We start from the raw sequence: 24,678 nt of genomic DNA on the forward strand, positions 1-24,678 counted from the left end.
TTCTCTGTCTCCATATGGCTCAAATGGACAATTTTATCCCGAGCATTGAGTATGTTTAATATTTTCGAGTTATTTTTACTTTTTAATAGAGAATAGTAAATTAATTATTTTTCAAAATGTTTTTAATTAAAACTTAAAGTAATTTCATAACCTTAATTGTCAAAAAAGACAGTTTAAAATGTCATGTTATTATTTTAGATTTTAAAATTGTAAAAAAAGTACTTGTACTATGAGAAATTTTAAAGTAAATTCTTAAAAAGTTAAATAAAAGTTTTCAGTAACTATTTTGGAAATAATTTGGAAATATTTTTTTCAATAGATATCGTCTATTTTTTAAAAAAATTAATACAATAGTTTACGCGAAAAGTAAAAGCGATAGTAATTGTCTGTATTTTTGAGATGAGGTGTTTTCATTGATGGAGATTGGCGGACTGACTTCCTCATCTTGGTTGTTATCGTCACAACGTTTCGACGTTTTGCCCTCCGGCCTTCATCAGGTGTTTTATATCGAACTGGGGAACCGTTTGTTGGGAGTCTCGAACCCAACCCTTTATTATTATTACGGGGGTACCGTGTTCGGACCCCAGCTAGGCTCTGGGACATAGTTGCTGATTCTCTGTTTTGAATGTTACTTTTTCACTGCCTTCGTTCAGGATTGAACTCAGCACCTTTGGGTAACTGTAAACTTTGATACAACGACTAGGACCATTCGGCCATATGTCACTAACAACCAAGATGAGGAAGTCAGTCCGACAATATCAATCAAGTAAAAGCGATGTTTTTAGTCTCAAATTGGAAATTATATATTGTTTATATATTATTAGTTGTTTAAATTGGTAAAAAATAATTTTAAATAAGAATATTTTAGTGTAACCTAATCCCCCATTGAGGAGCTTTAGAACTACGCTGAGATAGCTTTTTGACCAATCCCCTGTAACGGCAGGTGCCTCGGGAATTTAGGGTGGATAAATATAGATATATTTTAATTCATTGTCAAAATGGATATATTTGTTTTTTGGTTGGAAAAACCTAAGATATTTTGTTATTGGGGAAAAACTCAACAACAAGAAATGCGAGGATATTAGACGAACATATTGTACTGGCTGAGTGATGGCTGATGACCTCGAGGTTATGGGATTTTTAGTCTTGAATGGGGTCTCAGATCGTTGGGGCTTAGTGTGATTTGATTGGCTGGGGAGACATCCACCCCATCCACATCGGGTCGATACGCTCTAAAATTAAGAAGATTGCTTGTTGAATTTGGGGAGAACAGATCGTATAAACCCGCCGACCCCTCCATCTCCCTCATCCAACTGTCTGTCGCTGTCTCTGAAGAGATTTGAGACTGTGAAAAAAACTTACAAAAACAGAATGAGATCTGTAAAAACATTTGTACATAATTCTGCGAAATTAAGCTTCTGTAGATAGACTACATGAGTTTGTCTTTCTTCCTACCTGCTGCTTCGATATTCGCTTTCAGCATACCAGATTTCATGTAACAACCTCAGAGAAAACTAGACTACACTAGCCAAGAATTCAGATAGAGAGGGGTCCTTAATCACCTTCTCAGTGAAGGGTTACATTAGATCAATTCTTTTAATATAAAAATCTTTTCAGTAAGTATTTCGAAAGATTCTAATTTTCTATGTAGAACTTTTACTCTTTACTCATATATATTGTAGTCATGACTAGTGACAGTGAGGGGTTACAGCTTGGTTGCCGTTTGACCAGGGCGACCTTATGTTACCACGGAAGAAGAAAGTAAAAACGGTGCTGCGATTGCATTACAATCTTACAGTTGGTGATATCGACCAGAAAAAAAGAAGGGTGAGACTTAATATTTCTCATTTTTGTTACCACGAAAAAAAACAGAGTTGGGATTGCGTTATAATCATACATTATCGGTGGCAGAAGAAAAGACGTACTAAGAAAGAGACAGAGAGGCAGACGGAGATATCTGAAAACAAATGGAAGGAGAGACGGAAAAGGAAATCGATAAAGAGACACCCGAAAAAAAAACAGGGCCTGAAGAAAGACTTTGAGCCAGAAAAAGAATTCGCACGTGTGAAAAGGACATTTTGTTTTTGGAAAAAAAAGGAAGAGAAAACAGAGAGAAAAAGAAACGCCGGTTGAAAAAAACAAAAACATTTGAACATTTTGGAAAAAAAGGAAGAGAAAACAGAGAGAGAGAAGACGAAAAAAAAGAGACACTTTTGACAGCCTTCAACAAGTGCTCGTTGCAAAGCGACGAGAGAGAGAGAGAGATAGATAGAGAGAGAAGAACAACAGGCGGGTAAGCGAACCTTTTTTTTTCTTTCTACTGTCTGTGCAAATTGGCCTAGAGAGAGAGGGGGGAGAGTAAGAAGGATCATAGAGAGAAAGAGAGAGAGAGAGAGAGAGAGAGAGAGAGAGAGAGAGAGAGAGAGGCAGTAAGATAGTGTATTTTTGCTGTCGCCGTGAAATTAACGGTTGGTCGTGCATGCTTCCAACCCTATAGCAGTAATATCAATAAATTAATGAAAGGAAGGGGTGATATTTGCAAGTACAAGCGAAGGTTGTTTTAAAACGGACCAATCGCTGTGGCGTGAACATTTTTCTGGTGTGATTGAATTATATAAATTTTTTGTTGTTGAATTAAAAGGCTTGAGAGAGAAAGAAGAGAAACCTTATTGTTTTTAATGATAAAACAATTCATTGTAATTCAATTGACGCTTAAATGAAGCTTATATTTTTTTCTTTCTTTATTGAATTAAAAGCTTGAAGGAAAGAAAAAAGAGACAAAGTAAAAAAGATTTTATTGCTTTTGCTTGTGTTTTTTTGTCATTGTCTAACTGTTTTTTTTTATTATTATTCTTTTGTTGTTGATATTGAGTTAAAGTCTGAAGAGGAAGTTCTTATTTTTTGTTGTTGTTGTTGTTGTTGTTGTTGTTTAAACAATCATTTGGGCGTAGAGAAGTAATCAATATTGAGGGGATAGCTGGATGAATTGTGACAATGTCGACTGAAAGCCTTCAGGAGCGAATCGCTCCTACGGATAGGAGAGGTTGACACTGATCAGAATATATGGGAGGCAGAAGCCCTGGTTGAGTTAGTTATGGGGCATGGCCAATCAGAAAGTTTCCCCAGGGAATGGCGGTATGCGGTGGAAATTTCTCTAGCTCTGTTGGGGAGATTGGATAATTGGATACATTCTATTTTGAAGAAAAAAATAGTTTATGATCTTACGGAGAGAGAGATAATTTCGCTGGCATGTGAACACACGTCGGGATCAGCCTCGAGGTTTATTTGCCAACAGATAACTGATAATCCTCAGTTGAAATGGGAGCAATTACGAGCAGCTTTAGAAGGTGAGTATTCCGGAGAACAGAGTCCCCTTGACGCAATGAGAAAAATAATTCAGATCCGACAACAACCCGGAGAAAGCATAGCTGACCTCGGCGACCGGATATCTGGTTTGGCTGGAAGGGCTTTTCCGGATGAGAAGCTGAGAGAAACTGAAACAGTGCAGGCGTTATTGACTGCTATATTGGAAGAGGCTTTAAGGGATAGAGATGTCCGAGCCGATGCCATGAACGATGGTCCATCCGGATTGCAGGGAGCAGTTGAATTGGCCTGGTGTAGGGAGCAGGTATGGGCACGAATTCGTTGCCTCCGGTTACAGGAAAATGATGCGAGATGTAGTCCTAATTGAGGGTATCGACCGAGGCGGGTCAAAAAGACTCCCCTTCGGGGAGGAGGGGGCCCCAATGGGTATCAGAGAAGGAGGGAATGCCAGGGATCTCCTATGCCCTTTCAGAGAAGGAGAGGAATGCCTGTTTTACTTATAGATCGGAAGGAAAGAGGGTAGAGAATTACCCAATGTATTTGTCATAAAGAATACAGGAGCCACTAAAGTGGTATGAGAGGAACGTGTTCGGAGCATGCGCTTAAACATGGTATGAATGGCTCCATTATGTCTCTGAAACCAGTGGTTTTCATAGAACTAGTTGATCCCACTTAGTTCTGAAATAGGGGTTATTAGTACTCCACAACACCTCCCTTCCCGAGCTTTTCATTCCCCTGGGATGACTGTATAGCTCTTTTTCCTAGAGTTGATCTCTATCGGGTCGGTCATTTTCCTTTTCCTGGAGGACCAGCGTTGTCCGGCTGTTTATGGTGTTACCAAATCGAACGTGTCATATATCTGGTCCATTACTTCTTCTTGTTCAGCAGGCGGTTGTCTTTCGTTATCAGTTATACGTTTCCGAATTTGGTTTAAATGTTTCTTGTGCGTAAATCTTGGACCTTCGATAATGTAAACCATCCACTCGATCCTTTTCTGGACCTTTCCTAGTTACCACATTATTATCATTTTTGTGTACCTGGAAAAATATCTTTTCACCAGGTAAATACCTCTCTTTAGGAACTATGGTCTTTGGCGGTTTCACCTGTTTTGGTAAAAATTACTCGAAAATCGGCCTAATTTTTCTCACGAACATTAACTCTACCGGTAACATCTTCGATGGAGTTCTTTCATTTGACGTAATTCGGTAAACATGTTGTAAAAACTATTGTAACGCCTTTTCTGAACGCGTTCCTTTAGCCTTCTTTACGGCTCTTTTAAATTTTTTACAAACTTCTCTGCCTGACTGTTCGATCGGGAATGATAGGTTGGTGTCGTTATGTGGTTAACCCGGAAATCCTTCTGTATGTCACGGGCTAAATTGTATTGGGGGCGCTTTTGCAGCCAATGCGCATCCCTTATACGACTTTACCGTGCCTTCTATATCAGTGTCTATACTCTTCCAGTAAACGTAGGACCTTATGAGGCTCTTCATTCGAGTAGCCCAAATCCTTTAGAATTTTATTTTGTAGTGTAGCTGGGATTATTACTCTTTCTTGGTAAAATAGTACCTCATTGCACACGGAATAAGCCTCCGCCGTCGATTCATCCGATTTAATTTTTTGTTTCATTTCTTTGATGAAACTATCTTCCTCAGCCTCTTTTATTATATCTTCCAAAGTAACTGGTAGTTCCTTGATCGTATTACACAGTATTTGTGTATAGTCCTTTTCACTTTGTAGTGACGCTATTACTGTGTCTTCTAGCGGTTCCCTTGATTTTGGGATTAATCGCGACAATCCGTCTGCGTGACTTAACTTCGCAGATGTAAGAAATTCCATACTGCAATCGTAATTCAGTAGAATGGTCCTCCATCTTTGCAGTCTGTTGACTGTGTAAGTCGGCAGACCTTTTTTTTTAGAGCCAAAGATGGTTATAAGCGGCTTATGGTCAGTTTTCAATTTAAACTTACGACCGTGTAAAAATCGGTGGAATTTTGTAACCCCGAATATGATCCCCAGTGCTTCCTTTTCGATTTGGGAGTAATTCTTCTCGGCAGGAATGAAGTTCTTGACGCATGCATGATCGGCTTAGTGGATCCATCAGGCAGCTTGTGTAGAATGCACGCTCCAATCTCATAAGAACTTGCGTCAGTTGCGACAATAATCTCTTGTTTCGGATTGAAATGAGTCAGGGATAAATCTAACGTTAATACATTTTTTAATTTCTTAAACGCTGCTTGGCACTCAGGCGTCCAGTCCCATTTTTGTCTTTTTTAATAGTGCACGTAATTCATGCATGTTCTTGATAAACGAATAAGAATATCGTCGTAGATAGCTTATTGCGAAATCCAAACCGCTTAGCAAATTATCAATTACCTGTTGGAAAATTGCAGGTGCTACTTTTATACCAAATGCTAATCTATTGATTTTATAAAGTCCTTTGTGCGTTGAGATACACAAAAGTTTCGAGCTATTTTCCTCTCCTAGTATTTGTAGGTATGCCTAGCTTAAGTCTGTTTTGGAAAAATATTTTCCGCCATTAAACTTAGCGAATATTTCGTCTGGGTTTGGTAGCGGGTAGTGATGATCCTTGAGCATCGCATTTAATCCGGTCAAAAAGCCCGCGCATACCCTAATCTCTTGAGATTTTTTCATGTATACGGTGGGGACTGCCCACTCACTATAGTTAATAGGGGAAAAATTCCAGTGTTAACAAGACTTTCCAATTCTTTTTCAATTTTTTCCCTCGAAGCGAACGGTACGCTCTATGGCTTTTTGAATATTAGTTTTGCTTCGTCCAGCAATTCGAATCTCACTTTATTTTTGTGCAGCATCTAAACTTTTCGGAGAAAACACTTGGGAAAGATTTTTGAGATCTTTTTTGAGTTTGTCGGCTTCTACCGTTAGGTTTTCAACTTTGTGACAAAAATCACGCATTGACGAGTCCCATAATTCAAATTTCTGAATCCAATCGGTCCCGAATAAGTTCGTTGCTTTCCTTATAACGAAAGCTTTTAGCTTTTTTGTCGTTCTTTTTAGTGACACATTAATAACTACCCCATCCTCAAAATTTATTTTTTTCACCAGTTACCGATCTTGCGCATTTATTCGTCTTTTTCATCGTGGACTTTCCTATTCTTTTCCACGTGTGAAAATTTATAATTGATAAATCCGACCCTGAATCGAACTGCAATTTTACTTCTTTATTTCTGATTCACACCGTAACATATTTCCTTATGTTCTCTGTTGGTGAAGGGTCCATTTTTGTAGTGTTTACGTAGCTTTTTTTTTGCTACTTTTGCTCTGCAATACGAGGTCTTGTGTCATGCTCGCTTGCATAGGTCATATGGTTTTGTTGCTCTAAATGTATTTTTTTTTTCAATTCCAATATTTGTTCATTCATTTCTTTCCTATCTCTTTCCTGTTTTTCCTCGAAGGATTTCATTAAATCTAACTGCTTTTCCAATATTTGTTCGTTCATTTCTTTCTTTTCTCTTCCTCGGTTTTCTTCGAGATATTTTATTAAATTTAACTGTTTATCTTCGTTTTGTATTGCCAATTGTTTCTCTTCGTTTTTTTTTCTGTATTACCAATTACCCTATCTGAACATTTTTTCAAGTTCTAATTGTTGACTTTGTTGAAATCTCACCATTTCCAAAATCTTTTTTGCAAACTCATTCATTTTGATTTTTTTGGACGGTATGGAATTATTTAATATGACAAAACAATCCAATTCGTTGATTTACCGTTCCTATAGTATCAACTCTATAGAAAAAAAACCCTTTACAAAATTCGTACCTGATTATTTAATGAATATTTCTTTCATATATTAATTTCATAGTGTGGCAATTTGTCTAAAAAATAATTTGGCGTTTGCATTTATACAGAAAGCGGTAGAGTTCGCTTGTCATTTTTCAATTGTCGTAACGTGTTTGTACTGGGTTCAGTTCCTTGTTGATCCTACACCTTTTTTCCTCTTCTTTCTTTACAAAGAAAAAGTTACTTATGTGTAAAAGAGAGTTTATAGCATTTATTAAATATTGCCTATTCTTTTTGATCTCTTTGCGAAAAAGAATGTCCTTTTCTTGTTAACACTTTATTTGTCTTGCTTAGCAAAATCATTTTTTTCTTCTTCGACGTGCAATCCCGTCGACCAGTGAAAAGTTTATTTCAATCGGATTACAATCCGACGATTTTTTTTGTGCGAATACTCGCTTTAGCCAATAAAATAAAATCTATCATTTACTTTTGAAGGAGTTTTTTTTCTTCCTTTTTCGAACGCTAATGCTTTTTAACCATAAGACGTATTAGCAAGACATGCTTTTTAGGACGACAAAGTTTTTTGTACTTACTGATTCAGTAATAATAATTCGTCCTATGTATTCTATTTCAGCTCATAGTTTACTGTTTATTAGCATTTTTTAACAGCAAGATAAGGCTTTTTGACGACGTCTTTGTAAAGTCCTTTTTTCGACAAGAATTGTTGTCCTTTTTTCGAAATGTTTTTATCCCATATTTGTGGATTTTTATGCTGGAATGTTTTTTCCCCCCAACGTAGACAAGTAGTTTTTTCCTGTTCTACACCGACTTTTTTAAAAAAATAAACACCTTTAAATTTTCGAATTTCCCCCGAGTGTAGGAAAGCATTATTTCGAATATCCGTGTGTGTTCTTTTTTCTTGAATCCTTTTGGTCGTCAAATACTGTCTTCCAATGGCTGTTTTATTTTTAGAGTGAATTCGTTGCCCGAATATTCGTCATTCAGTAAGCAATTATTGTAGATTGATCCGGGAAGTTCTTGAATCGTCCTCGTCAGCCAGTTGCATTAGACCTGTGCTAGGGGTCACAAATGAAAGAAACTAAAAGTAGTGTGAAGTGTATAAAATATAATATGTATTCATCATAAAGAATACAGGAGCCACTAAAGTGGTATGAGAAGAACGTGTTCGTAGAATACGGTTAAACATGGTATGAATGTCTCCATTTAGTCTCTGAAACCAGTGGTATTCATAGGACTAGTTGATTCCACTTAGTTCTAAACTAGGGGTGATTAGTACCCCACAACATATATAAAGAGAGAAATAGATTGTGTGTGAGAAACATTGATGGACATATAAACTCTTTTCAGTTTTTCTTTGTTTTATTTTTCATTATTAATTCCTAGTTGTCACATTTTTCATTATTAATTCCTAGTTGTCATATTTTTCATTATTAATTCCTAGTTGTCACATTTTTCATTATTAATTCCTTGTTGTCCCATTTTTCATTATTAATTCCTAGTTGTCACATTTTTCATTATTAATTCCTAGTTGTCACATTAGTTGTCACATTCTTTATTACCTCTTTAATATAGAATAGGCTGTTTATGAAAAGTCAAATTAAGTTGCAGAATTAATACATAATGCAATGTTCCATATTGTATGTTTAATGCTTTTCTAACAGCCTACTGAAATATGTCTGCTTGTGAAGATATAAATATATTTTTATTCCCTTCTTTACCTTTGGCTATTGAGTTGATCGCGTTGATATAGGTTCTAACTTCGAAGTTAAAAGGTTACTGAGTTCGAATAGTGCAACTCGCAGAACCGTCATTCTCCCTACTGATGATTTCCTCCAAAAGATGAAACACATATAATATATACAACTCTTTTGCTTTTCTTACTAATTAGCTATCTTACTACTTCATGCTCTAATATATTTCCTTGTTTAACTGCATAATACTGTTTTATTTACGACATTGGTCCCTGTTTGGAATTTTATTATTGGTCTGAAAGAGATAACTAGAATTTACTAAATAAAGTTTGTTCATTTATTTTCATACAGAAATTTATGACAATAAAAGCAACATAACTTCAAAGAACTGTAAGAAAAGAAAGATTTTTAAAACAAGAATGAAAATAATACAAAAGAATAGGAATTTTTATGAAATAAAATTGAGACGCGACGATTTGTTCTTTTTTACTCTTTTAAAAATTAAAACAAATATTATTGTTTGAAAGAAAAGTTAGCCGTGACTAATTCATGTAAGCTATAATATTTTTTCAGTGGTTTGCTTTTTTATTAATTTTTTTTTAAATATAGCCTTTAATATAAAAAAAGACGAAAACTGCGATGAAGACTTGTAATTTTTATCAAAGTTTTTTTTTATTTAAGAAAGAAAGCCTCGACTTTTTTAATGTAACAAATTTTATAACATTAGTAACAAAAATGTAATATTTAACATTACAAAATATATGCGACAGAGGAATTGTAATTTTTTATTAAACAAAACATTTAATTAAATAATGATAAAACAATTTAAAAGTAAATGCTGCGAGAACATTTTAAAAATGTAATACAGTTTGCATCAATAAAAAGTAGTCACGTTGCAGTTTCTTTAATAAAAAATCCTTTTCTAATGCTATTTGTTTTAAAGAAATAGTTACTCTTTTTTGCGTACAATTCCTCGAATTTGCACTGGCTTTAGTATCCGCAATTTTCATATTAAAAAATGGATTCGGACTAATGACGAATTTCCAATATTGTAACTTGTTTCGGTATATGATTTGTCCTCCTCAAACCATCTTAGTGTCTTAATATATTTGCGCTTTTTCTTTATTATTCTTTGAATTTTTCCAGGAATATCTGCCTCAATACAAAAATGCTAGTTTATTTTGGTGTCTTTAAATACCCTCACCCGGATTTTTTTGCGGATGAGGAGAATTTGTTTAAATATAAAAAGTCTTTTTATAAAATTATTGTTCAAGACATATTGTCTATTTTAATAAAACATCGTTTCCGAAATGATCGTACAAACTATTGATTTTATTTGTTTTTTTCCTTTTGAAACTGATTTTCAATTAAAAAATTATGAATCATTTTAATCAATATTAAAATAGCTCTAGGATACCCATACCTATAGAGCTTATTATATATCTACATTACAATGAGCACTGTTTTTCTTTTAATAGTATTAGTACGTTTACTAATATATTAAAGTAAACTCTGCTCTTTAGACTCTAGGTCTAATTCCCCCAATATATATATACTAGTTGTACCCTGCCACGCGTTGCTGTGGCTTAATTTGGTGTAATGGAAAATTCTAATAAAAAGAGAAAATGCATGTTTCTTATATTCTTAGTACAGCAATCCACCCCAAAAAGTAAAAAAAAAAGTCGAAAATGAAAAAAGATGGTACTCTTGCAGAATTGGATCCTGATCCTCGGGATTACCGTCAATCATGGCTTGGGCTCGACCAACAATCAGTGGATGAAGCTGAACGTAGCAAAAATGTTGAAACGCTAAATTTTTTTTTCTGTATACAAAAATGTGAGTTAGTAATTAATATTTGAGTGATGGGGGGGTGTTACTACACACAGATTTGAAAAAGTTGTCCAAAAACAAATAAATGAAAGCAAAGGTAAGGTAAGTTACGTTTCTACCTAACTGGATAATTGTTTAGTGTTTCTATGTAATGTAAAATGTTTAATCAGCTGGAAAAACAAATGGTTGCAGACTCTGTTGAATACGTTAAGTTTGGGAAAGTAAGTTGAAAACTAAAAACTATACAGTACAGTGTCAAAAACCCACAGAATATATGTTACCATGACATAGGCTAACATAATCGGTGGGTTTGTGACAGTATTTTGTATAGCTTTTTAGTTTTAACTCACTTTCTCAAACTTAACGCAATCAACAGTGTCCGCCACTATTTGTATATTTCAAATACACCGATAAACACTGTTTTTGGAGCCGACTAAACGTTACATTAAATGAAAAGGGTTTGTATTACTAAACACAGATACAAAGAAGTTGTCAAAAAATAAATATATAACAAATAAATTTTACCAAAGGCAAGAAAAGTAAGTGTTCTACCTAACTGGATAAGATTGTAGTGTTTTAATGTAATGTATAATGTTTAATCGGTTCAAAACATGCAGTGTTTATCGGTATATTTGAAAAATACAAATAACAACAGACTGTATCGAACACGTTAAGTTTGGGGAAATTTTGGGAAAATAAGTTTAAACTAAAAAAAACTATACAAAATACTGTTAGGAACTCACTCAATATATGTTACTGTGACGTAGGCTGACATATAATCAGTGGTTTTAAACTTTTGCTCGATACAGGTGACGAGTAGAGTCCCTTTTAGTGATTATGTGGTTTGAGGATATTATACAACTAAATGGCAAATCTGCTCCTAAAATCCGGTATTATTTTATTTTAAGGCCCGTCTCATGTTCGTATATAACGAAATATTTTATTGTCGATTTCAGTGTAAAAAAAAAAAAATCTGCACACCGTTTCCGTCATAAAAGAAAATTTTCATGATATGAAGAAATTACTTTTTCGAAAAGTGGGTGATCACTTTTCAATGTAAATTAAGCTTAGAATGAGCACCCACTTTCTGGCCACATGAGAGAGGGGCATTTTTCTGTGTGTGGGGAGGTGTTTTGGCAGCTGCGGCCGCCAAAACACCCCCCGCCCCTCCAAATAATTTAAACAGGTAATTTTAAAGGATTTTCCAAGGGTAGAAAGAAAGCCCCCCCCCCCAAATCGTGACCTCAAAGTGGGTGATCATTTTAGGTTAAATTATTATGGAAAACTGATCCTTCACTTTTTTTCAACTAACATTTGTTCATATCTTGGAAACTACTCGTTTGCCTTAATTATAAACATTATTTTCGTTTTCAGCGTCCCCGAAAACCTATAAGAGTGGTAATTTAAAAGGAATTTTCGAGGGTGGATTAATTCTTCATATTTACCTTCTTTTTTTTCCAATAACATAAGAAATTAAGAATTAGATAAATTTATTTTAGGTAGGCTTCGCCAGGAAAGTTTTTAAAAATACAAAAATTAAGATAAACAAATGGTTCTATTGCACGTACCGATCCGCGCTATTTTTTTAAAATCGTATTTCCAAGTTTAATTAAAGTTTTATGATATGTTTTGTTTATTCAATTTAAGGTTAAAGTACAAAAAAATATATATGTATAATTTAAAAAAAAAGGATTTTTTTTACCCGTCTATTAAATAGATAGTTAAATGATGTAATTCGAAAGTCGTCAACGTGTGGTGCACGTGAAAGGCTCATTTCTACCGGAAATGAAATGGCGCACAGTCTTGCAGTTACGAAAAATATTTTTATTTTATTTAATATATTTTTTATAATTTGCGATCTTAATTTATTTTGATAGCATGCAAACAATCCTTGACTTTACAGACAAATTTTCTGAAAATTTAAATTAAATTGGTAACGTAGAAATACGGTTTTATTCACTATATATATATATCATTCAACCACGATAGTGGTTGAATATATGCTTTAGTCCGAAATTGAATGAATCGAGACACATTCAAACCCCTACCACTAATTCCGTTCGCAACCAAATTTCAAACAGCTTATATAGTTGGATAGAGCACCTCATTAGCTACATTTTGAAAATTTTTTTCGAAAATTGGTTCAGTAGAAAAAAAGTTACAACAAAATATGTGGGTTCACAAACAGGAGAGTAAGTACATAAGTGACTAACGCTTTTTTTATTTTGCATAACTTTTTTTTGTATATAAATATTTTTTACTGCGATTTTACCAATATGACATGTTAGCGTAACGGTTAGAGTACCGGGGGGTGGAGGAAAGATTTTAGGTTCAATCCCGTGTATCGCTTTTTTTATATTTAAAAAACCGAACTTTTAAAGAGGATTCAGCATACAGTTCCATAGTAAAGGTGATAAAATCCCACTTTGGGGGTTCATTTAACTACTTCCCTTTTAACAGTTGCCCTCAGTAGTTCTACTTGAACTGTTCTGTGCCTCACCGTATACTTAATCCATCGGATGAGTACTGGTGGCACATTGAGTTCTCGTAGCAACTTGAACATACTACTGAAGGGTATGTTGTCAAAAGCTCCAACAATATCTAAAAAGACACCGAGTGCCGTCTTCGTTTTTGTTAGTTTACGCTCTATACAGATCACGAATTAATGAACCGCAGTCTCGGTAGAGACCCTGGCTCGGAACTACTGTGATTGAATGATAAATATTGCATAAATGTGTGTTTGAGAGCTAATTTTTTTTGACAATCATTAATAAATATTATAAATTTATATATTAATACAATAGCAATGCCTGGAAAAATCATGGATTATATGTAAAAATGCGCGCATGAAAAGTAATATTCTTAAGATTTTATTAAACCTGGAAAAGTAAAGGACAAGAAATTCAACCTGGAAAAGTAAAGAACAAGATATTCTAGTAAAGTAAAAAATAAGAATTTTTTAGACTTAAAATATTGCAGCTAAAAAATGAATTAAATGATCCTAATTCTGATATAATAAAATTATTAATTTTTATGTAAATTATAAAATTAATTATTTAATCTACTAACTAACTAACTAACTAATGAATTAATTTTATTCAAACAATTTTCACTACATAAATATATGCAAATAATAGGGGGGAAATAAGTTCAATCCAGCGGCTGACACCCTTTCTAACTCAACAATAAACAAAAACATATGCAAATAATAAATAAAATATTTATCAATATTCAAATTTTATTTTTAGCTGCAATATTTTAAGTCTAAAAATTTTTACTTTACTAGAATATCTTGTTCTTTACTTTTCCAGGTTGAATTTCTTGTCTTTTACTTTACTTTAATAATTTCTTGTCCTTTACTTTACTTTAATAAAATCTTAAGAATATTACTTTTCATGCGCGCATTTTTCCATATAATATATATATATATATATATATATATATATATATACAAAAGAAAGAAAATTAAAATTCTGAGTTGAAATTTACAATCAAAATTTATTGTTCGACCGAATACTAAAAAAAAAAACAACAATTTACAAAGCCCTAATAGGTCCTGAACTGTCATCTAAATTTCAGTCCCTGTACCACCGACGAAATGTTGCATCCCTCTGCCTGTTTTACAAGTATTTTAATGGTTGATGCTCTGACGAACTACAAGCACTTGTACCTCCTCGACGAAAATCCACCCGACAAACCCGACAAGCAGCAAATTCCCACCCCTACACAGTTGAGATCCCTAGATATAAGAAAGCCTTTTACTCTAAAAGCTTCTTTCCCAGAACTGCAGGACATTGGAATTCTCTTCCGGTTCGCTGCTTTCCCAACTGTAATAACATGCAGAAATCAAGTGTAATGTGCACAGACATGTTGCTGCCAAACTCCCTACATAGTACCCCTAGAATTTAGGTCCCCGATAGTAGCCCCCTACATCAAAGTGGCAATATGCCTTGTTTGGGGTGAAAATGTAATAAAATATTTTTTTTAAAAAAGCTTAAAATATGACGATTAAAATAAACTAGTGGTAGGAGTGAGGTTAATCAGGATCTGATTATAACATAAACCCAATTCATGACAACTAAAGAAAATATAGGTAAATTATGTCTACCAAATATTAAAATCCTAAACGTAAATACATCGAAAATCGAGCCACCGTAAGAAAATAAAAATTACTAAATATATAAGGAGAAAATAATTTACTTAAGAAAATATCGATTCGTAAAATAGATATTAAGTACGAAGAATAAGTATATTTGACGAAAGTTAGAGCAATGCCAGTCTGTATAGTTTCTACCAGAAACTATAGAATTAAATGCAACGAGAATAAATACTCACTAACAAATGCTAACACGTTTCTATTAGCTATATAGTTGCTAATAGCTAATAGTTACGTAATAATGACTCAGTATAAGTAAAGATAAAAAGAACGCAAACACATCAGAAATATTATTGATGGGAAAATAGAACTAATAAAAAATTAAGAGGGTGAGGCGACATGAGCCGAGTAGAGTAGAAGAAATGAGAAGATGGTATGAAACAATTTAATCAGATATAGCAGTATTAACATATGCAGATGAATTTATTTACTTTACTTACAATATTACATTAAATTAAGAAGATGTAAGAATCTTAAACGGTGAAAACATCCAGTTAGTGTAAATACATTTCTTATTGTTGGTTGTTTTTGTTTTACGGCATATCAACCATTTTCAGATTATTTAATGCCGAATCCAATACATACACACATACACACACACGCACACACACGTGAAAAAATCACAGATCTTGACCCACACGCATTCACTCACGCACAACACACAACCCTCGCCTTAATACACAAGCACACACTGATACACACATACACACACATCAAAAAAGAAAGACAATCAACAAAACCATAAAAACATGTCCCAAATAAACCCAAAAACCCCTCCATCCACCAAAGGAACTTAACTCTAAGTGATTGAACTTTTGACCAGCTCACCGATTATTGGTGGCAAAAAGTCTGAGATTCACATTTCTCTGAAAAACACAATCGATGTTGCCAGAGAAAAATGTTTTCCAAAAAGACATTACCTTAAAAAAACTTTATATAAAAATATCTGAAGAGAGCTGAACAAGGCTTGAAACGCGTTATAAAAATATTTAAAAATATTACAAAATGATAAAAGTCTGAAAAACAAACAATTGTTGATGGCTACACTCTTTTAAATATACATTTTTTTCTGTCGTTGGAACAACACAGCAATGACTTTATATATATATATATATATATATATATATATATATATATATATATATATATATATGTGTGTGTGTGTGTGTGTGTGTGTGTGTGTGTGTGTGTGTGTGTGTGTCGGAATAATAACATACACACTCTTGTCCTCGTGGGATCACCGAAGTTAAGCAATGATGAGCCTGGCTAGTGCCAGATGGGTGACCATTGGGAATAGCAGACGGTGTGTGCTATCCGCTTATCTCGCCATTGTTTCTAGTTGTTCTGATATTTCTACTTGTTAAAGGTTACTCTCCACTGGTACTTACGATTGCAGACTCAGGAGAGGTGTGGTTTGAGATTGCGCAACTCTTGCCACAATAATTTTATGCGCAAGTCACAACATCATTACTAATGTAGTACTCATGTAACGTGTGTACAGTCATACATGGACAAAAACAAAAACAAATATCTCCGACTCATTTTTTTTTTCTGTTTTAACACAAGTCGTTTATTATCGTAACTTTTCAAATAATGACTGCTTTTTTTTACTTTTCATTTCCTCTACCATGAGATTAACAAAACCCAGCTGTCTCGGCACCAGCTTAAAAGTCTCTCGTTGGCATTTTGGGACAACGTGGTGTCCTTTTTTCTTGCGCACACTTGCTAATTTGCATAGTCCTCAAATGGCTGCTGCTGTTAATACTTTTGCTAGTCATCTACCCTTCCCCTGCTGCTGATATTGTCACACGCGTTCATACGCGCTCTGTTACACTCATCGAAATTGATGGACGAACATTATATATATATATATATATATATATATATATATATATATTATTCCTGCTAGGATGAAACACTAGTGTCTGCAGATATTAAAAAATAATTATAGTAATAATTATGTCTTCCCCTTTAAAACTGGGTTCTTATTGTTGAATACTTTACATTTAAATGAAAAAAAGTTGGTCACAGCCCACGTACACAGATCGTATTATTATAATCATATGGTCACTCTCAACCTCCTAGAATGGCAGTTATCCTTTATATTCTCGTCGCAGTTCACGTTGGTTGAGAGTTTGTTCTTTGCTAATGGAGTCAGAAAGGCCGAGTTCAAATCTCCCGATCAGACGTAATCGTGACTCTCTGGACTGATAATTTTCGAAAAATACTAGTGTCTGTGTTACATAAGAAGGGCTGACTAGATAAGTGAAAATGATATGAGGAAAAGACTAGAATCGAACCCTGTAGGCAAGTGGATAATTGAAATCCTAGGAATGCAGTCCATTGTTAATTCTTTTAGAAATAACTAAATATTTTTTATGTCAGAGATAGAGCAATTGTCCATTATTTTAGAAATAATTGGATGTTAAAAATATCAATTAAAAGAATGGACAATAACAAAGTTGAAAATGTAATGTAACAAATATGTTAAATGATACAATTAAATTTACGGATTTCTTTTATTCATCAGATGTGTGTAAATACATGTGCAAGGGCACAGATGAATTGAAACGTTATAAAGTCACATTGGGAGTACACGTCTGGCGTCATAAACAAAGGAGATTCTCAATATATTGAGATGGGGTTCGAAGTTAGTCAGTTAATCAGAGAATCAGAGAGTCACACTTACAGCCAGAGAGAAAGGGTCAGACTGGGAGATGATGCCCTTAGAGCCGAAAGGTAGAAGAGTAGACCATGTAGTTATACAAGCTATAATTCCTGACATCATCAATCGGCTGGCTGATGAAATCACTATCTATATATTGTAACTGTTTGTCTTCGTGCAGTCATTTCAACTGAAAGGTAATGTGTTTGTCTATCATCATCTTTAATAAACTTTGTATTATATGGAAAAATGCGCGCATGAAAAGTAATATTCTTAAGATTTTATTAAACCTGGAAAAGTAAAGGACGAGAAATTCAACCTGGAAAAGTAAAGAACAATATATTATAGTAAAGTAAAAAATAAGAATTTTTTAGACTTAAAATATTGCAGCTAAAAATAAAATTTGTATATTGATAAATATTTTATTTATTATTTGCATATGTTGTTGTTTATTTTTGAGTTAGAAAGGGTGTCAGTCGCTGGATTGAACTTATTTCCCCCCTATTATTTGCATATATTTATGTAGTGAAAATTGTTTGAATAAAATTAATTCATTAGTTTGTTAGTTAGTAGATGGAATTAATAATTTTATAATTTACATAAAAATGAATTAAATGATCTTAATTATGATATAATAAAATTATTAGTTTTTATGTAAATTATAAAATTATTAATTCCATCTACTAACTAACTAACTAATGAATTAATTTTATTCAAACAATTTTCACTACATAAATATGTGCAAATAATAGGGGGAAAATAAGTTCAATCCAGCGACTGACACCCTTTCTAACTCAACAATAAACAACAACATATGCAAATAATAAATAAAATAGTTATCAATATTCAAATTTTATTTTTAGCTGCAATATTTTAAGTCTAAAAAATTCTTATTTTTTACTTTACTAGAATATCTTGTTCTTTACTTTTCCAGGTTGAATTTCTTGTCCTTTATTTTTCTAGGTTTAATAAAATCTTAAGAATATTACTTTTCATGCGCGCATTTTTACATATAATCCATGATTTTTCCAGGCATTGCTATTGTATTAATATATACATTTATAATATTTATTAATGATTGTCAAAAAAAATTAGCTCTCAAACACACATTTATGCAATATTTATCATTCAATCACAGTAGTTCCGAGCCAGGGTCTCTACCGAGACTGCGGTTTATGAATTCGTGATCTGTATAGAGCATAAACTAACAAAAAAGAAGATGACACTCGGTGTCTTTTTAGATATCGTTGGAGCTTTTGACAACATACCCTTCAGTAGTATGTTCAAGTCGCTACGAGAACTCAATGTGCCACCAGTACTCATCCGATGGATTGAGTATATGGTGAGGCACAGAACAGTTCAAGTAGAACTACTGAGGCGAACTGTTAAAAGAGAAGTAGTTAAATGAAATCCCCAAAGTGGGATTTTATCACCTTTACTATGGAACTGTATGCTGAATCCTCTTTTAAAGGAGTTTAAAAATAGGAATATTTATGCCCAGGCTGATGCTGTGACATCGCGGGTTCAAAAGCATCATTGGTCAGACGCATTGCCAAAATGGCATTAAATATTCCTAATAAATGGTCTAATCGAAATGAATTAGAATTCAGTAGCTGTAAAACAGAAATGGTTTTGTTTACATATAAAAGGAATTGCCAACTTGGTGACCTTTTTCTGAGTGGACAGAAATTGAAACTTTCGCAGGAGGCAAGGCTGTTAGGGGTAATCCTGGACAGTAAGCTAACCAGGAAAAGCCACATAGAAAATATTTCCTCCAAGGCGACTGCAGCCCTTATGCAATGCAAACAAATTGTGGGGAAAACCTGGGCAGTTAACCCGCATGTAATGAGGTGGATATACATTGCTATGGTATGTCCCATTTTGTCGTATGCATGTGTTTCCTGGATCCACGGGACAGAGAAACTGTACTTGAGGAAGAAACTCCAGAAGGTACAAAGACTTGTTTAATGACTTCTTCAGCATATCCGAGCACACCTACTTGAGCATTGGAGATGCTGTTGAATATCCCTCCGATTAAAGAATTTCTGAAGGCAGAAGCGATACGGGGATCCTATAGAATAGATCTCATGGGTCTGTGGTGGTCAAGATCTGTTGGGACTACTGGAAAAACAAAGAGTCACGTGGATTTGTGTAATGAGGCTAGGAAGGAACTACCGCTCTTGCATGTGCCGGGTGACCTTATGACTAAAACCAGATCATTTGAAAAGCATTTCACATGTATAGTTTATGACAGAACAGGCGCAAGAGATTACGAAAAAGAGCTGGAAAGCAACGTAATCAAATGCTATACTGATGGATCTAAAATGAATGATAAGATTGGTGCGAGTGTTTATATAGAATACTCAAACCACCTCACCTGTCAAAAATCTTATTATCTTGGTAAACTGAGGACGGTCTTCCAGGCAGAAGTCTTCACCATACAGGTATCATCGGATACAACACCAAACACCAGTCATGAGCTGGCACCATTGGATGTGGTACCAAACACCACCCCCGCCTCCACCGAAGAGCAGGATCTCATACCTAAGTCTGACAAGTCAGCTCTAACATTCGGTAAACATCACGACAAAAACTGAAGAAGAAGGAGAGATAGCGCATGTTTAAGGCTTTTGAATCTGAGGTTCTGATCATGGAAGAGGTTCAGCAACAGGAAATAGCTATCAGGCAGCTATTAAAGCATTGGAGAATAGTACGGTAAGATCTCAAACCGTACTGTGCTGCATTGAAAATCTAAACTATCTAGGAAAAGAAAACCGCATATCTATTTCATAAGGAGAGTTAAAAAAAAAATTAGTTATTAAAAAAAAGTTCGGTTTTTTAATTATAAAAAAACCGATACACGGGATTGAACCTAAAATCTTTCCACCAACCCCCGGTACTCTAACCGTTACGCTAACATGTCATATTGGCAAAATCGCAGTAAAAAATATTTATATACAAAAAAGTTATGCAAAATAAAAAAGCATTAGTCACTTATGTATGTACTTACTCTCCTGTTTGTGAACCCACATATTTTGTTGTAACTTTTTTTCTACTGAACCAATTTTCGAAATTTTTTTCAAAATGTAGCTAATGAGGTGTTCTATCCAACTATATAAGCTGTTTGAAATTTGATTGCGAACGGAATTAGTGGTGGGGGTTTGAATGTGTAGGGGACTAGGATATATAAATACTCCAATCCCGTTACAAAAGAATAATGAAACGAATGGGAATTAAAGGAAACAAAGACTCAATTAATGGATAAGATAAACGTCGTTTATTTGCTGCTGAAAGAAATGAACGTTTTAGTTATAACATGTCCGCGCGTATGTAACCAAGGTTCGTTGTAGGACTGGTGTTGTAGCAAGAAACGGAAATGTGTTTTCATCTCAAGTTCGTGTCGCTATTGTTTGTTCGCGCGTTGGAAGAGAAATAAATGTTGTAGGAAAATTGAGAATGGTAGACAAAGAAGAGGATATTAGAGTTGTCATCAGTTAGTAGTCAGCTACGCGAAGGTGTTCTTAGTGGCCAGTAGTAGATGGAGAGAGAAAGGGTGAGAATGTATACATCCAGTCTTTAGCTCATGCCCCATACATAGTAGGAAGTGGGTGTGAGATACGCGTGCGCGCGTGCCGAAACGGCGGCGGCTTGTTAGCCCAACCTCTCTCGTTGAGAGTTGGTCCTAAAGAGAGTTAGAAACAGTTTGTCTCCATGTTTTATACTCGCTTCCAGAGTGTATCTTGCGCATGTGTATTTCCTTAGAAAGCGGAAGTGACGTCGTCCACGTGCGTGTTCGTGTTCGCGTGTGTGAGTACATGTGTATACGTAAGTGTGTGTGTATATATACATGAATGTGAGTGTATGTACGCGAACGTGAATAAGTGTACATGTGTGGACGTGGGCGCGTATGTTTGTGTGCGCGTATGTATATGACAGCTTGAAATATGAATGTGTGTTTTGTGTGAGACTTGAAAAAGGCTCGTACAAATGTGTCTCGATTCATTCAATTTCGGACTTAAGCATATATTCAACCACTACCGTGGTTGAATGATAACATCCTTTCAAATCTTAATTGTCTGTCCCCTCCTCCATCATCAGTAATGATTCCCCTCCCCTTATTTAAGAGAACTGTATTACACATTCTTTCAATAATGAATTAGCATCACTCTCAGTTCTGTATTCTCATCATCTCTCTCAGTATTCTCATCATTGTTGTTATCTCATGTCCAGGTAACCTAACTCTTAAATGTCAAGTGTTTTGACCCAAAATTGGCGGAGGTGTTTGGTAGAGTCTGTAAAGGTCATCTCTTTCAACTTTGGCGTTTTGGTAGCCACATTTTCGCCCGAAAACCGACTAAAAAGCAGAATATCCCTTAGGTAGAATTTCAAATGTTTAGACGCAAAATTGGCTGAATAGTTTGCTAGAAACCGCAAAGTTCAAATCTTTTGAATTTTGACCTCTTGACAGCCAAATTTCTGGCCGACAACCGATTAAAAAGATTTTCCCAAATATCATTACCCCTTATATCAAATCTAGAGTATGTAGACTTAAAACTGACATAGTAGTTTGGTAGCGAAATTTACACACAGACACACACCCACACACAGACAATTTCACTTTTATAGATATATAGATATATCTATAATTTTTACTATAAGTTTTAAGTATTACATATTTTATATTTCTTTGTATATGTACTGTACTCTTTCTTCTGGTTTTCTACCCTGAATTTTGTTTTTATTTTGGTTACGTGTGAGTATGGCGATGTGTGTATATTTGTACTTGTATGCATGTATATGCTTATAATTTTGCTTTTATATGTGGGTAAGTGTGTACGTATTGCTGAACTTATTTGCTTCCACATATGCTCGCCTTTAGATTTTTGACCCCCCCCATCCTTCTAGTTTTATTTTTCTTCGCTTTATTCTCTCTTTTGATATTCTTGTCTGTGTATCTGGTTCGATTTCTTATGTTTACGTTAAAAGAGAGTTTTTCAACATTTTAGATTTTTCCGGGCCAAATGCGAATGAACAGGAAACAATACAAATAAAAAATGTAATATGGTGTTATGAGTATAGTGAAAAGTACATAGTAATGATTGTCCTTTGATCCCGAGCAACGTCAGGTTTTCTTGCTAGTCTATACGAAAATGAAAGATATGTGTTTGTGTTTGACTCACCTAAACATCCACTGGAATTCGATCTGGGCAGACTGCTTAAGGGGGGCTTGCAATTGGTGCAATTACGTTGGTCTGTATCGGAATATGTACCGCCGGGGCAATCCACACATCCGGTTACGATTGCTTTCGTACCAGCAGGACATTTTTCTGGAAGCGAAAAGAGAATGCGAAAATAAAGTAAAACAAAAAGATAAACAAAAATTCAGTTCAGCCCGGATTTGCTCGGGCCCTATGTATTGTTCATAACTTGCCCTACGTGTGAATACAACTTATGTAAATTTTAAATTATTTAGACAAAAATTTGTCTGAGTAATTTCGTAGAGCCGGAAGAGGTGAATTTTTAAAAAGTTTTGAGTCCAATTTTGACCCCTTAACATTTATTTTTACGGGCACAAATCCAATTATAAAGTTTGATCCATGTCCAAGTAACCCACATTCAAAATTTCAAGTGTTTAGACTCAAAGTTGGAGGAGGAGTTTGGTAGAGTTCTCAAAGGTCAAATCGTTGAACTTTGACCCCTTGACTGCCAAATTTCTGGCCCAAAACTGTTTAAAAGATTTTCCCAAATCTCAATACTCCTTATGTCAAATCTCGAGTCTGTAGACTGAAAATTTACAAAGTTATTTGATAGGGAAATGTACACACACACATACATAGACACACACACACAGACACACACAGACACACACAGACACACACATTTTCACTTTTATATAAATACTAGCAGTTCCGCCCTATGTACTGTTCATAACTTTATGTGCATATGTCTGTATTAAAAAGTGTGAATATGTACGGTAATGCCTTTCTATATAATAGGCTTCCTTAACTACCGTAGATAAAAGTTGGTAGAGACCGCAGACGTCAATTTGTTTTAAAACTTTGACCTCCTTAAAATTTATTGTTTTGAGCTCAAATTAAATTAAAATGTTTGACCCATGTCAAAGTAACCTATATCTAAAATTTAAAGTGTTTGGACCCAAAATTATTTGGTAGAGTCTGAAAAGGTCAACTATGTAAACTTTAACCTCTTGCCAGCGAAATTTTCGCCTAACAACTGATTAAAGAAAACTGCATGTCTGGATATCTTTTGTGTAAAATTTCAAATGTTAGACCTAAAATTGGTTTAATAGTTTGCTAGAGACTGCAAAGGTAAAATCTTTAAAACTTTGACCATATTTGGAAGGCAAATTTTCAGCAAAAAAACAAAAAAATGATTAAAAAGCTTGCCCTATGTCTGAATACACTTTATGTAAAATTTCAAATGTTTAAACCAAAGATTGGCTGAGTAATTTGTTAGAGATAGCAGAGGTCAATTTTAAAAAGACTTTGACTCTAATTATGACCTTTTGACATTTATTGTTTTGGGTTCAAATCAATATATAATGGTAGATCCATGTTCAAGGAATCTATATCTAAATTTTCTAGTGCTTAGACCCACAATTGGCAGAAGAGTTTTGTAGAGTTCTCAAAGATCAAATCGTTGAACTTTGACCCCTTAACAGCCAAATTTCTGCCCGAAAACCGAATAAAAAGAGTTTCCAAAATTTCAAAACCCATTATATCAAATCTAAAGTCAGTAGACCGAAAATTGACAGAGTTATTTGGTACAGAAGTGTACACACACACACACACACACACACACACACACACACACACACACACACATTTTCACTTATATATATATTTATTATGTGTATATGTCTATATATGTCAATATATATATTGTATGAATATATATATATATATATATATATATATATATATATATATATATATATATATATATATATTATATGCATAGTCTAAAGAGCAGAGTGTATTTTAATGTAATATTAAAATTACTAATTTAATTAAAATACAGGGAAAGAAAAAGTGCTTATTGTAATTTAGATATATAATAAGCTCGATAGGTAAATATCCTAGAGCTAATTAATATTCAGTAATGTGATTGATAATTTAAAATTCAAATTAGAATTAAATTAAAATTAATGCTAGGTTTATTTATGATGTCTTTTACATATATTAAAAACCCTTCCCAATATTTTGCTGATG

General features: G+C 34.2%; 1 protein-coding gene across 1 annotated transcript in view; it reads right to left on the reverse strand.

The window, feature by feature from the left end:
- Positions 1-24,678, reverse strand: part of LOC145266428 (uncharacterized) — a 132,648-nt gene that overhangs the window by 16,317 nt on the left and 91,653 nt on the right. The window contains exon 13 of the mRNA XM_080122098.1: positions 22,627-22,773. Coding sequence (XP_079978224.1) covers positions 22,627-22,773 — 147 coding nt within the window. The remainder of the gene's footprint in view (positions 1-22,626; positions 22,774-24,678) is intronic.

The sequence above is a fragment of the Euprymna scolopes genome, chromosome 41 (genome assembly GCF_053919585.1).
Source record: "Euprymna scolopes isolate OS-2025 chromosome 41, ASM5391958v1, whole genome shotgun sequence".
NCBI lineage: Eukaryota > Metazoa > Mollusca > Cephalopoda > Sepiida > Sepiolidae > Euprymna > Euprymna scolopes.